Consider the following 15,116-nt stretch of genomic DNA (forward strand, 5'->3'; position numbering starts at 1 on the left):
ACAAATTATCGTTTTTTAAGTGTGAGCACTTAGTATGGTAGGGACATTTTTCTCATTGTAAACCCTGGGCTAGTTAGGAAGAAAGTGTTCAATAAAGGGCGGATGCCTGAGGTGAAACTCACACAATAGTTATGTCTGAATTTCCATCTCACAGCTCCCCACATTGTCCTATGCTATCTGTGATCAGCCCTTAACCTGTAAACCAAAATAAATTTGCACCTATTTTTATATTCATACATAGAACAATTGGTATATTTTCAATTTAGTGAAGGGATGCGTTTCCCCTTAGATCCCATTGACAGGTTATTACAGAGGATTAAGTTAGGAAATAATGAAAGATTCCCAGGGAAAGAAGTGACCCCTGACATTTTATCACAGGGGTTCCCTCTACCAGAGAGCACAGGGGGAAGGGTCTTAAGATAATGAAGAACATACTCTCTCTTCTGGCTCTTGCAAACAGAGCACAACACACTTAACAAGAATGAAAATCTTGCCCAATAAAATCTCACATAAAGTGGAAAGAAAAATACTGTGAATGCTATATACCTACATTGCTGCTTTCAAGGGGGGGGGAGGCTCCGCAAAACATACAAGGGTGAAAAAAAGTGACAGATTGCCCGCCACTCAATATGTTTGTCTTGCCTCATTTCATCGGATTAATTCTAATACCAAATTTATAAATAATGTGCACAACAGCCGAATACTGCTCCATTTTTCACATTCTGCAGTTTTCTTCCTCTGGGTGGATTTTTCACCACGGACAGTAGGAAATGGTCCCAAGAAGACCAAAGAATGATTGGCTTCCGTAACTGTGGACATTTCCTTAAATCTACACAAATACGAAGGTGAGTATAAAACAAATGTAATAATAAACCACGTTGCCTACTGAGTACTTTAAAACGATAAGACTCAGAGCTGATGAGCGTACAGGGAACTGGCAGTTTCCAACACTGTGGGTCAGTGTATAAACTGGAACAGACTTTCTTCAAAGCAATCTTTAAGTTACTTTTAAGTCAAGAGACTTTAAAAAATTATTAACTTTTTGGGCTAATTGCACATCTAAGAAATAATCCTAAATAAATAATCAGATATCAGAATAAACATGGGCGTCCAAAGATGTTGATTATAATGTTATTTATAGTGGCAACAATATTACGTATAAACAAGCTAACTGCCCAAGAACAAAGTCTGGCCTCTCCATAAAAAGGATAATTATGTAATTATTAAAATATTATCAACAGAAGGTGATCACAGGAAAAATACAGTAAAATATGACATGGAAGCAAAGCGTCCCATAAAATTACCTAATTGTTTAAATAATTGTTTATATTCTGTTCTGTGATCCTCATATTTCTCACTCCGTGTAGTCAGGAATATGATCTGGCTGATTATTTCTATACTGAACTGCTCTCTGAAATCTCTTCTCACATCCAACCTGGTGTAAGAATTACTTGACCTCTCTAAGTAACATATATACAGATCCGATACCGGCCTTCACATACACGTAACTGTAGGAGTGATGACAGACAGAGAGGCATTACAGGTCTTGGGGGAATGGACGGTGATGGGAAATGTGGGACCGGGGGCCGGAGCTTCTCACAGACCGTGTTTTACTGTTGGCTCTGTAAATACTGTGTGTCATGCTGACATTTTCAAACATTAAACAATGCCATAACCCATACATTTTCTCCGTGTTATATACACATTAGATAATTGAAATGTCCATTTGTGGGCAGACATAATGGATAATATGATGTCTAAATTTGATAAAGTTCACCAATCATGCAGTCATTACACAAATAACCCTTATTATCCCTGAAAAACAAAATAAATTAAACATAAATTAAGATTTCTGTGTGCAAGATAAAACAACAACAAAACCCCCTAAAAGCAAATAGATAGGAAAGAAAAGAACTTCATAAGCTTGAGGAAGCTGAAGACTTTTAAAATCTAAGACAATAAGCATTAAACATAGAAGAAAAGAGGTATAAATCTGACCACATGAAAATTAAGAATTTCTGTTCATCAAAAAATACCATTAACCGGTAAGTATGTCATACTTCAATTAAAAGGTTACAAAAGAGACAAAGAAGGAACATTAAAAGAGTGGAAAGACAAGCCAAAGTGTCTGAGAAGGTATTTGCAAAACATGTAACTAAGGTCTCAGGTTCATAATATAGAAAAACTCACACAAATCAACAAGAAAATAATACAAAAGAACAAAAAAAGAACAAGATAAAAACAGGTAAGAGACATGAACAGACACTTCTCAGAAGAAGATATCCCAGTGGCAAATTAGGAAATGGAAATGTCATCGACTTTATTGGTAATCAGGGAACTTCTGATTAAAATCACAGGGGAGCATTACTCCACACCCGCCAGAATGGTGAATTAAAAGACTGAAATACCAAGTGTGGGAGGGTGGGTGTGCAGAGCATCAAGAATGCACTGCTGGTGAGAATATTAATTGGTATAACCATTTTGAAAATTGTTTGGCTTGATCTGGAAACGTTAAAGATATGCCACCCTATGCCCTAGCGGGTCCACGCATATGTATCTCCACACGTGATGGCTAGAAATGCAAACGCATGTGCGTCAAAAGACATGTACAGTAAGAACACTCATGGCAGTGCTCTCCCATAACAGACAGAACCTGGACACAATCTAGCTATCCATCAAGAGAATAATAAAGCAGGTTATATTTACACAATAAAAACGAACGAACTGTAGCAACAGGCAACAATTCCGGCAAATGTCACAAAAATAAAACCGAGCAAAAGGAACCAGACCCCAAAGAACACCTACTGTGCGTGTGTGTGAGCCCCCTTCCATGAAGTGGCAGAGAAAGGCAAAACTGAACTCTGGTGCTGGATGCCATGCTGATGGTTTTCCAGCAGGAAAGAGAAGAGCTGTGTTAGGTGGTTGTAACTGAGTAGGTTCACCTGTGATAATTCCCTGAGTCGGCTATGATGTTATATGACACTGTAGCCGTCTATGATGCTACAACTCAAAGTTTACAACAGGATCAGAGAACGACTTCCAAAATGAAATTTAGGTCTCTCTATAAGCTAATCCGGTGTATAAACGAGATAAAATGCTAATAAAACATCGTAATAGAAAACAGTGAACAAACTAATGTTTCTTGACTAATGATTTCCGTTGTAAATTTTATCAGTTGGGGCTGAATCAAATCTACCTTGGCAATCAGTCTTGGCTTAATCTGCTTAATCTAAACCCCACAACAAAACACATTGCGTACGTGAGCTTCTTAAAACAGACACTTTAGAATAGAAAACCACTGTACAGTTCTGACATTTCAAAACATCTGAAACTCTACTTGCACTCTTGCCTCCTCTCCACAAAATAAAGCAAACCATTTTTCTGGCTCTGTATGCCTTCCCCCCAGACACAGACACCACCTCTTGTACCCCAAAATGGGAATGTTTACAGGCAATTTGCTTTCAGCCATCTGAGAATTTCCCACTTGGAGATTCATGTCACAGGTGGTGCTCATTAACGATGACAGCTATAATGGCCTGGTGAAGGCCATGGCCACCTGCGGGCGGGAGAGGTCAGCTCCTTCATCTGCCAGGTGACGTTGAGTCTGGAGTCAGCACCATGCCTAGGCCTCTCCCACAGCCCGTCCTCCTGCACTGATTTGTAACCCACCAGGCAGGATTTTAGACAATCCCTTATCTAATCTCACGTTAGCATCAGTCAATGATTTTGGCTTTCTGGGAGCTGTGACGCCACAGCCTTTGCTGTAATGTCTAGCTTTTCCTCTTGGAACCTTAACAAGCATATTATGTAATGTCTTACAAGACAAATGTAAAAATCCAAAAAGGAGTGGTAAGAGTTAACAGGTGCATGTGTGTGTTCATATGTGTGTATGTTTATACACACATAGATATGCACAGACACACTATTTTGCAATAGTTTGGGGTTTTTTTCTTTTTCTTGTTTTTTTCTAAAATAGTTTATAGTTAATGTTGACTGTGAAGAAGGAAATCACTGGAAGAAAGATCATGGGAATTGCTCTTAGAAGGTTCCAAATGACTTTTGTCTTCTCTGAAGAGTAACGCACTACGGAACCCTAAGAATTCAATAAGAGACAGCTTTTCACTGACATCTCTCCCTGGCAAAACTGCCTCTTTCAGCAGCACGTTGGGAATCAAGCAGCAGCTCCGAGAGAACCGAATTTTTCCCCTTTGGGGAAAAGTCTTCAGCGGCAGACTTGAAAAGCCACATTTAAAAGAAAGATTCCTTTAGCAAAAGTGCCCATATTCCTCAGTCTATAAAGCTGCAAGAATTGTGCATGTTTATGTCCCAGAGCCATAAAGAGGTTCGAGAGGGCTAACCCTTCTATCATAATAAATCTGGGTCAATTGTAAAAGGGAACTGTAATCACGTTTAAATTTAGCCTTTCAGTTCTGCCATCAGCAATGACGTACTAGGTAGGGGTTTCTCACCAACCGTTCAGTGAGAACAATTAGGAAAGCAGGAGAAATGGGACGGTGATGCGCATGGAGGCACCAGGTAGCAAACTGGTCACGAGGAATGGCGGGGTTAAGACCCAGGAGGGGAGGGAAGCCCTGAGAGAATAGCAGGATTTGGGGCCCCTTTCCCAGAAGCACGTGATGGTCCCTAATGCAATGCTGAGGAGGCCAGAAGTTTAAGCAGATCTTGACAGACTCAAGAGCCAGGGGGACAAAAGAGGACTTCAAGATCCACTGAATAGGGCCGGCCCGGTGGCTCAGGTGGTTAGAGCTCCATGCTCCTAACTCTGAAGGCTGCTGGTTCGATTCCCACATGGGCCAGTGGGCTCTCAACCACAAGGTTGCCAGTTTAATTCCTCGAGTCCCGCAAGGGATTGTGGGCAGCGCCCCCTGCAACTAAGATTGAACACGGCACCTTGAGCTGAGCTGCCGCTGAGCTCCCGGATGGCTCAGTTGGTTGGAGTGCGTCCTCTCAACCACAAGGTTGCCGGTTTGACTCCCACAAGGGATGGTGGGCTGCGCCCCTTGCAACTAGAAAATAGCAACTGGACCTGGAGCTGAGCTGCGCCCTCCACAACTAAGACTGAAAGGACAGGACAACAACTTGAAGCTGAACGGGCACCCTCCACAACGAAGATTGAAAGGACAACAACTTGACTTGGAAAACAGTCCTGGAAGTACACACTGTTCCCCATTAAAGTCCTGTTCCCCTTCCCCAATAAAATCTTAAAAAAAAAAAAATCCATTGAATAGAGGACCCAATCAATTGCCTCTATTTACAGCCTCGAACATAGATGCAAAAGTTGGAAACAGGAATTGAAGCCCAGCCCCTCATCTCAGCTACTAACTAAATTAAGGCGACTTGTGCTTGCTGGTGCATAGAGCCTGGTGGTGGTCGGAAACAAACGTTCGCGGAGGATGGTATTTTCAAGACCCCCAGGTTATCTTCACAGTTTTTCACATGCAATGTCTGCGACAAAATTTAAAACAACAACCAGGCTTTAGCAGCAACTTCATGAATCATTTCAATAAACGCTGTTTAAACATTGACTAAAATAAAAATTGGAATAGGGATTGAATATGCAGTCCTGACGAGTTGCCTAATAGCAAGGAAAGAATACAATTTTATTTAAAACTCCTATTCATATACAACTCGGCCTATTTGTGCCATTTTAAAATTAATGCCTGGTAATTAGTGTTTACGGCCCCATAATGCTTTTATACCATTTTAATATTTAAATAGTGTGCTACACAGCCTATAAACATAGAAAAGAGACCACATGAACTTCACCAGAATGTCTTGAGTAATGGTGATTTGGGGGATTTCCCCCACCTTCATCCCTTTTTTTGTTGAATTTGGTTTGTAGTCTGAAGAAATAACACTTCTATAAACATTACTAAAATAATTACGTAATGGTACCTTGGATTTTCTTCATAGACTGTGTTCAAGATGTGTGACTCTTACAGCTAATGGTTGATACTATTAAGTTAGAGTTGTAGCACTTTAAATAGTGGCCGTAAATGCAAAACTTGTAAGTCTGATGAACGTGAGCAGAAGGGCCCCCCAGATTTCCGGTAACACACAAGCCCTTAGGGAACTGGGCTCCACAAGCGTGCTTGCCATCTGTAGTGACAAACCCCACAGGCATGACCGCTTGTGTCTACTGTCTTCTGACTACAGCTTCTAAAAAGGTAAACACAAAATCTATAAAATACCCCAAATCCTTTATGCATATTTATGTGCATAATTTGTGCATATTTATGTGTTGATTCACATTATTCATTTTCAATTCCTTTCCTTCTAGATGTAGTTTCATAACTGTGCCCATTTATTTTATGCAAATTAGCACTTTGAATGGCCTTTAGATACACGTGTACAGGTGAGTGACTAAATGGCATGAATAAAAGAGAAATATGGTGAAAACTATTGGAAGGTTGGAAGCTTACTTACATTTGCATCACTTCAAAATGATTTCTTATGTATTATCTCATTCCCAGCCCAGTTACAAGCCCATGAAGTAAATTACTAATCACTGTAAATCAGAGTATGCATTTAGGAATTATTTAGGTACTGTCACTTAACAAATCTATGTACCTACGTGAAGTTTATATACAGTTATATTTCACAGATAGTATATTCAAAATATCTCTGGAGTCTGTGCTTTTCTCCATATTCCCATGGAGACCATACTAGTGTTCACCTCCTTATCCCCGCCTACACTTTCCCTCCTCTATAATCCACCGCCCCCACACACACTGCCCTCAGCATCCTTTATCTAAACACAGACCCAGTGACATCCCTCCTCCACTTAAAAGCACACCACCGATTCCCACTCTCCATCTAGTGCTTCACCAAGGAGCCTGTTGGAAAACTAGAGTAGGCAGCCGGTAAAGCGATCCGTTGAAGATACATGTTTTGTGCTTAAAATGTATGCACATCTTTTTTCATTCTGATCTGTAATTTATATTTGTTGGATGTAATACAAATATCATGATTTGGATTGTCTCCATTTCTAGGAAAATATGCTATGGCAGCCTCACAAAACCCCTGGCATACTGCCTCTGATGCCCTCGGAGATGCCCAGACTAGAGCTCAGGGCAAAATGTAAGGTGCAGAGGCGCTTAAGAAATCTCACACCCTATACTCCCCCCTCAGTCTCTGCACTCACTTCCTGATTTCGCCTCCTACCCAAAACCATCCTGTCCATCATCCTGTAAGCTGTGTTTCTAGAACACAATTCTTATGTTCTGCAAAAGGTCTATGAAGAAAAATTAGGAGTTGGGCCAACACTACCTCCCTCTTTTAGAAATTCTCATAAACTTAAGCACATTCAATTTTGTGAGAAGTCTTGGCACAGAACCTGCAGCCAAAATCAACTGGGAGCTGGTGTTCTTTAGCACACACCTTGGGAAGGTGTGCTGTCACATTTCCTGGCTTTCCTTACCCTGTTCCCATTACCTGGAATGCCTTTCCTACTTTCTCCAACTGGCAAACTCCTACTCACTTTTAAATATATAACTTTGAAATCATTCCCAACCACGTTAACTGGAAATAAATGTTTTCTCCTATGTGTATTTGTAGCACTTCGGATAGGCCTTTATGTATAGGAATTATAGACGTGTCAGTCTCCCTAGCCAGAAGGTTTTAAAAGTAGAAACTATCCCTTATTCATTTATGAATTCCCAGAATCTGGCAAAATTCACAAGCCAAGTTCAAATATGTGTGGAATAAACTGATGAAAGAGAAATGATCTTTCACGAAAATAAAGTGTGTCGCATCATATGCCATTTCCCCATCACCACAGCCAGGGAATCTCTGCTGGCAAAAAGGGAAACAGGAAGTAGACTGGGGGTGGGGTGGGGAAATGGTTTCTAAAACAGCCCAGTGGGAATGGTCAAACGCCCCCCGGAATTGACTTTTTAAGGAGAATTATACCAGTCAAGCCTGTCACTGGCATCTCTTAGGAGAGCCACTGTGTCTCTGTCCGTGGTGCTGAGATTCCAGCTGGAAAGCCCTTTTCTAGCTGGAAAACCAGGCAGAACCAAGCCCAGCTGAATACAAATGTTTGCATATTGCATTATCTCTGATTTTTCACCCAGGATCTCAGGACAGTCGCATTCAATCAGTTACAGTTCAGTCAGTTTAAATACATTAAGCAGACTTTGTTCTGCACAAGAAGATACCAACTCCAAAGGAGGCAGGACACGTGCAGGACTTGGGGTCACATGTGGGTTCTCATTGCAGCCCTGCCTCTAACCAGTCAGCATCCTGGGGCAAGTGACCACACCTTTCTGGGCAGCAACTTCATGAATGCTGAACTGAGTAGCTACACAATTAAGATGGAGCAAACCTTCAGCGAATCACCAGCGTGTGGCAAGCACTCTTATTTAATCCTCTCAAAACGCTGCAAAGTGGGTACTATTATTCTCATTTTATACACAAGGAAAAGGGCTTAGAAAGGTAATTTGCTCCATGTCACTCCATTGGCTCACAGTAATGCCTGGCTGGGAAGTTCAATGGGTTCGTGGCTAGACCCACGGCCAAGGTGAGCCAAGGCTTTCTCCCCTCCACCCCTCCCCTCCATGACCTCTGGCTGCTGCTATCTTCACATGTGTTTCTCTCATACAGGAATGTTGATGACACATAGTGCTTAGGATCTGTTACTTTAAAGTCTCCCAATGTGACAAATTGTTTTGCATTTGTCTGCAAATGTTTGTTTTTAATTTTCACATCATGCAACCCTAGGTTATGCCTAAATTTCTCACAAGATCCCAAATCCTTCATATAACCTGGTTTCTTAAGGATCTCCTAAAAAGGCTGGGGTGCCCAGAAAGAAGCTTGCAGCTTCTGGGTGAGTGGTCTTGTCTACAAAACAGGCTGCTACAGCCGTAAGGCATGCTTCACTTGCTTGCTGCTCCTGCTCCTCGGTTGAGTGGCCACTGCAGCCTCACATCCCACCCACAAGGACCACCGAGAGGGGCAGCTGTGGAGCGCACAGTCTGGCAGGGGCTCCTGGGCAAGTGATTGGGGAGGCTCCTTCTCATCCTATCATTGACCACTCGAGGAGTGTTAGTATGGGGGAGAGATGGTAGAGATTGCTTTATGTTGTTGTTTTGATGAAAATGACCAAAGTCACATGTCTCTCAGAGTTGCCTCCACATTCTTTTGCTCATTACAATGACCAAAGATGTGCTATCATGTCCATTTCATCAACAGGAAAGTATAGACTCAGGACGTTTAAGAAAGTTACCTAACACCAACTATGCAGAAACGAGCAGAGCCAGGACCTACCAAGCCTCCCAAGCACAAACCCTGAGCTCCTGCGAGTAACAGAGATGTTGCTCTATAAAGCTCTTGTGCCCCCAATGCCCCAAAGCCTTGTGCCCCTGCACTGCCATTTCTCTGACCTAGTTTAGCCAACATAGAGCTTTTTTTCCAGCCTCTCTTCCCCTAACTCAAAATCCCCATTCTTCCTCCTTTCCTCTAGTCCAAGCTGTGTACACAGCAACTTTTGCTCTTTTGTAAGCTCTGTAACAGCACTTGTCTCCCTATACAGCTCCCCTCTCATGATAACTTGTCCATATCATCACGTATACATTGAATATTTTAAAGCATAGGTCTATCTGTAGGAGGAAATACACATTTCACACAGGTGTCATAGGGGAAAGGATGCCATTTATCACTTATTTTAACTACGTTAAGTGTTGCACCATTCAGCAGTATGCTAGTGTGGGTACTCTTTTATTTTTTTCCCACCTCCACCCTCTCCCCTCTGGCAACCATCAGTTTGTTTTCAATATCTATCAGTCTGTTTCTGTTTTTGTTTTGTTTATTTGTTTTGTGTTTTATAGCTTCCACGTATGAGATCATACAGTATTTGTCTTTCTCTGTCTGACTTACTTCACTTAGTATAATACCCTCTAGGTGAACATACGGGTGCATACATCTTTCTGAATTAGTGTTTTTATTTTCTTTGGATGAATACCCAGAAGTGGAATTGCTGGGTCATAAGGTAGTTCTATTTTTAATTTTTTGAGGAACCCCCATACCGTTTTCCATAGTGGCTGCACTAATTTACAATCCCACCAACAGTGGATGAGGGCCCGCTTTTCTCCACATCCTCGTCAACACTTGCTATTTGTTGATTTGTTGATGGCCATCCTGACAAGTGTGAGGTCATATCTCATTGTGGTTTTAATTTGCATTTCCCTGATGATTAGTGACACTGAGCATCTTTTCATATGTCTGTTTGCCATCTGTATGTCCTCTTTGGAGAAATGTCTATTCTGGTCTTTTGTCCATTTTTTAATTGGCTTGGGTTTTTTGGTGTTAATTTGTATAAGTTCTTTATAAATTTTGGATATTAACCTCTTATTGGATGTATCATTTGCAAATATCTTTTCCCATTCAGTAGGTTGTCTTTTCATTTTGTTGATGGTTTTCTTCGCTGTGGAAAAAGTTTTCAGTTTGCTGTAGTCCCATTTATTTTTTCTTTTGGTTCCCTTGCCCAAGGAGATCTATCAATGAAAATATTACGAAGGGTAATGTCCAAGATTTTACTGTGTATGTTTCCTTCTAGGAGTTTTATAGTTTCAGATTTAATAATTAATTCTTTAATCCATCTTGAGTTTATTTTTGTATATGGTATAAAAATGTGGCCCAATTACATTGTTTTTGCATGTATCTGTCCAGTTTTGCCAACACCACTTATTGAAAAGACTATCTTTTCCCCATTGTGTTTCCTTGCCTCCTTTGACATAGATTAATTGACCATATAAGTGAGGGTTTATTTCTGGGCTCTCGAGTCTATTCCATTGATTTATATGTCTGTTTTATGCCAGTACCATGCTGTTTTGATTATTGTAGCTTTGTAGTATAGTTTGATATTAGGGAGTATGTGGTTACCTCCCACTTTGTTCTTTCTTAAGATTTATTTTGCTATTTGGGGTCTTTTGTGGTTCCATATAAATTTTAGGATAGTTGTTCTAATTCTGAGAAGAATGCTATTGGTATTTTAGTAGGGATTACATTTAATTTGTATATTAGTTTAGGTAGTAAGACATTTTAATAATATTAATCTTTCTAATCCATGACCAAGGTATATCCTTCCATTTATTTGTATCTTGTTCAATTTCTTTAATGTCTCATAGTTTGCACACTACAGGTCTTTCACCTCTGGTTAAATTTTTGCCAGGTATTTTATGCTTTTGATGCAATTGTGAATGGGATTGTTTTCTTAATTTCTTCTTCTGATCATTCATTATTGGTGTATGGAAACGCAACAGACTTCTGTATATTGGTTCTGTTTCCTGCAACTCTACTGAAGTCATTTATTAGTTCTAATAGTTTTTGGATGGACTCTTTAATATCATGTCATCTGCAAATGAGAGTTTTACTTCTTCATTTCCCATTTGGATGCCTTTTATTTCCTTTCTGATGGCTGTGGCTGGGACTTAACACTGCAGTGACCTTGCAGGCAGGCCAAGCTCCGGGGTTAGAGTCCTGTCCTACCCTATGTCCCACCCTACAGAGGTGGAAGGGAGGTAAACAGTGGCGCTCACTGGGCCCTCTGACCGCCCCCCCCCCCGCCCCCCGAGAACCAGAGAATTCCCGAGGCCCCCAGAGAGCTCCAGAGCTCCCCAGTCTTCTCTATGCAGGTTCTCTCCGGTTTGTTATAGAGAAAGCGGTCCATGTAGAAGCGGCCTCTGGGCCGCCTCTAAGTGCCAGGTGGTTGTGGGGAAAGCGTGGAGCGAGCCCGCGTGGAGCATGAGCTCTGGCCGCCCGCGGACTGCCTGCTGGGAGTGCTTCTGGCGCCGCCCTGCGGTCCCTGGGTGCTCCTGGTGTTCCCAGGCCAAGGCTGCAGGCCCCGAGCTGTGAACGCACCACGGCGACCCTGCAGGTAGGCCGAAGCCCCGGATGGAGCTCCCGCCGCCCTATCTGGGGGGATGGGACCATGTACAGTTGCTCTCAGCTACTCCAGGCCCGGAGGGCTCCCAGGCTCTCCAGCTTCTCTGTTGCGTCTCTTTCTCTTGTTTATTGTCAGAAGCTGGCCATTCAACGCTAGGCTGTCTCACAGGAGTAACTGCTGCCTGTATGCGTGCATATTTGATCCTGCTCCTCGGCTGGGCGAGTTCAGTATCCCTAGGTTGCGGCCATCTTGGTCCCCTGGGTACCCCTTATTTGTAGGATTCTGAAGTATCGCCTGTCTTCTTAGCCCACTATTCTGAACCCCTCTTCTGGAGGCTCTCAGCACTTTGTACCTGGAGTTGTGGCTGTCCTCACACTTCTCTCCTACCATAGTCTTCCCTCCCCTTGAATACCATTGTCCCTGTGCTCTGCAGAGTCCAATGCCTTGTACAGACTCCAAGCCATTTATAATGAATGACATGTTTGATAAAATATTTGTATCGTGTGAAAGATATGCCAACGAAAACTAAATATTCCAAGCAGTCTAGACCAGCAAAAGAACAAACATGCGTGACTATTACACAGTTTGCCAACTGAAGTGAGTGCTGCTAAGTTTGCAAAGCAGGCAGCCTTCGGGGCAGCAGCCTGAAGGAACGGCCAGGTGTGTCTCAAATGTGGAGCCTTGCTCATCCTCAGAGCAGGGGTTCCAGCACTACCCTTACCAGGAAGGCAAAAAACAAAACTGCCCATTATTGGAATTGGGGTGGGTGTTCCTAACTGCTCACAGCTGCCCCCCTTCCTGGACAGATTATTATAGCTGCAAAGCCCAGAGCCAGGCCGTTACCCAAAGCAGCTACATGCCACCGGCAGCAGAAAGTCTAGAGAAGGCTAAATTGACACCGAATGTCAGACTGCATGCCAACACTTAAACCCGGTGCGAGGCTACAGTATGACCACCTCAGGACCCTGTTCTTGCTGATTCCTGGCTTAGGATGCTTTCGCCCTGAGTTTCTAAGCTGGGGGAAAGGCGGGACTGAAGTACCCGCGCACAGGTGGCAGGGCAGTGGAACAAGCTTCACTGATTTCTATTTGGCAAGTGGGGAGACTGAGGCACACAGCAGAGAAAGGCCAGTCGGGGTCAGAGCGCCGGCCCGCCTGGCCCAGGGCCAGCTAGTGTCCGTGCCAAGCCACACCGCCTGGCCAGCCGCCGCTTCCACGAGCCCTGGGAGCCCGCGGCGGCCGCGCTGGTACTCACCACGTCCATGATCTGCAGGAGACTCAGGGAGAAGTAGACGGTGAGCGGCTGCGAGTCGTTGGCCACGGGCCTTTCCAAGGGGTTGTAGTTCCTGACCAGCTCCTTGTAAAGCTTCCTCTGGAACTCGCCTTGCAGAGACACTTTAGGAGAGGAGAGCCGGGCAGGCTGTTCAGGGAAGGCCGGCGGGGGTGCGCCCCAAGACCCTTTGCCATGAACCCCGCCGCCCAACCTGTGCAGCCCAGACGAGCGGGGCTAGCAGCCCTCGTCCGGGGCAGCTGTCAATGCCCCTCGCGACCCCAAACCGCGCCCGTGCGCGGGGCGCACCGAGCCTCCCGGGTTGCGCCCGGGATCCCAGAGAGCAGGAGTGGAGCGCAGGGAACCCCGCGGCTTTACCGTGCAGGAGCGACGCGGCCAGCGCCAGCCAGACCGAGCGGCGCATGCTGGGTCCCGGAGCTGCGGCGGCCGGCGCGCCCCGCGTCTCGGCTGTCAGCCGGGCCTGTGTCTGCAGCCACGGAGCCGCCTCTCCGAGATCGGCTCGCGCGCCTTTAAAGAGCCGAGCGCGCGCTCCCGCCCCGCCTTCCCCCCCCCGCCCTCCCCCCCCCCGCGCTCCCCCCCCCGCGCCTCTCCACGTGACGCGCCCCGCCCCCGGCCCCAACCCCAGCCCGCCGGCAGGGCCAGCAGCTCCGGGGCCTGCGGCTCGGCGGCCGCCTGGGGAACTGCAGCCCGCGGTATAAGTGGGAGGTGCACCCCGCCCCGCCTCGGTCTCCAGGGAGCCATCCCTCCGCACCGCACCTCTGGCCATGCCCAGCGATGTCGGTCCAAGGCTGGGCTCTGCCAGTCCCTCTGCCCTTTGTTTCCACTACGCTCCCTACTGCTCTCAGAAGCTGTGCTGGGGTCTTGGGAGAAAGCTGGGACGATTGTGGGGTCCAGTCCTCCATAGCCCCGCCTCTTCCACGCCGGCAGCTGGGTGAGAGCGACCAGGAACCAGGACAAGACAGATCTTAGAGGAAGCCCCCTCCTACCGCCCACTAGGTCCAGGTGTTCTTTCAGCATCACCACCGATTCTCCTCAGTAGGTTCTGGAAGTGCTCAGAGGAGAGGCGGAGTGGGCCAGGGAGACATTCTGTGGGGAGGAGAGAGGCTGCAAAAGTTTGTGAAGGGACCCAGTGGATATCCTCCTTACGTCTGGTTCCTTTTTAAAGGCGATTCAAAACATTAAAAAGTTAACACCCGACCTCTTACTGGAAGGCCAGCCAAAGCGGTGGTGTGATCGAGGCTTTTTGTGAACCTGGGAAAGCGTTAAGGACCAAGGGGAGGCTCAGAGAGGACACCAGTCAAAGGAGTCGGGCTAGGTGTTCAGATAGGGGCCCGGTTCTGTAAGGGGAAGGGAGGAGGGTACTGAGGAGACGCTCCAGGGGCCGCAGGAAGTCTGCCCCTGCGCTCAAAGCCCAGTGCCGCTTGTTTCTCTGCGCCCACACGGGGGCGCTGCCACTCATCTACCTTCAGGCCCCAGAGCATCTGAACCACACCTGGAGCTCAGCCACTGTGGACCAGCGGAGGCAATGCCCACATTTCTGAACTGCTAAGACTCGGGATTCTTGGATGACACCAAACACTAGGGAAAGGCTCACCAACACGTGACTGCCCTTGAATTTACCGCAGAAAATCAGCAGCAGGAATGGACGACTGGGCCAGTTATTTGATTTGGGAAAACAAAGAAATGTGACAGCCTTGGAATGCAGTCTCGTAGCAAATTCATACCTGTTAATGGAGGTGTGCATGAACAAATAATCAGCACAGGCTTTGCTAATTGTGACAGGATTCTAGAGGAAGGAAGGACGGATCTAGACAGGGAGAAGGGTTTATAGAAGCGGTGACGCTGGAATACGAGGCAGTGTTTACTGGTGAGCAGACAGGCCTTCTCTTAGCTTCATAGCTGGCTGCTGAGTTGCACACCT

General features: G+C 45.2%; 1 protein-coding gene across 1 annotated transcript in view; it reads right to left on the reverse strand.

Annotated features, from left to right (window-relative positions):
* Positions 1-13,730, reverse strand: part of LOC109459063 (neuronal acetylcholine receptor subunit alpha-7) — a 71,176-nt gene extending 57,446 nt beyond the window's left edge. The window contains exons 1-2 of the mRNA XM_019753236.3: positions 13,553-13,730; positions 13,160-13,299 (exon numbers count right to left, since the gene is read on the reverse strand). Coding sequence (XP_019608795.1) covers positions 13,160-13,299; positions 13,553-13,598 — 186 coding nt within the window. The 5' untranslated portion in view covers positions 13,599-13,730. The remainder of the gene's footprint in view (positions 1-13,159; positions 13,300-13,552) is intronic.
* Positions 13,731-15,116: the final 1,386 nt, after the last annotated feature.

Source organism: Rhinolophus sinicus, chromosome 13, assembly GCF_057876585.1.
Source record: "Rhinolophus sinicus isolate RSI-liver-muscle chromosome 13, RSI-T2T, whole genome shotgun sequence".
In the NCBI taxonomy this organism is placed as follows: Eukaryota; Metazoa; Chordata; class Mammalia; order Chiroptera; family Rhinolophidae; genus Rhinolophus; species Rhinolophus sinicus.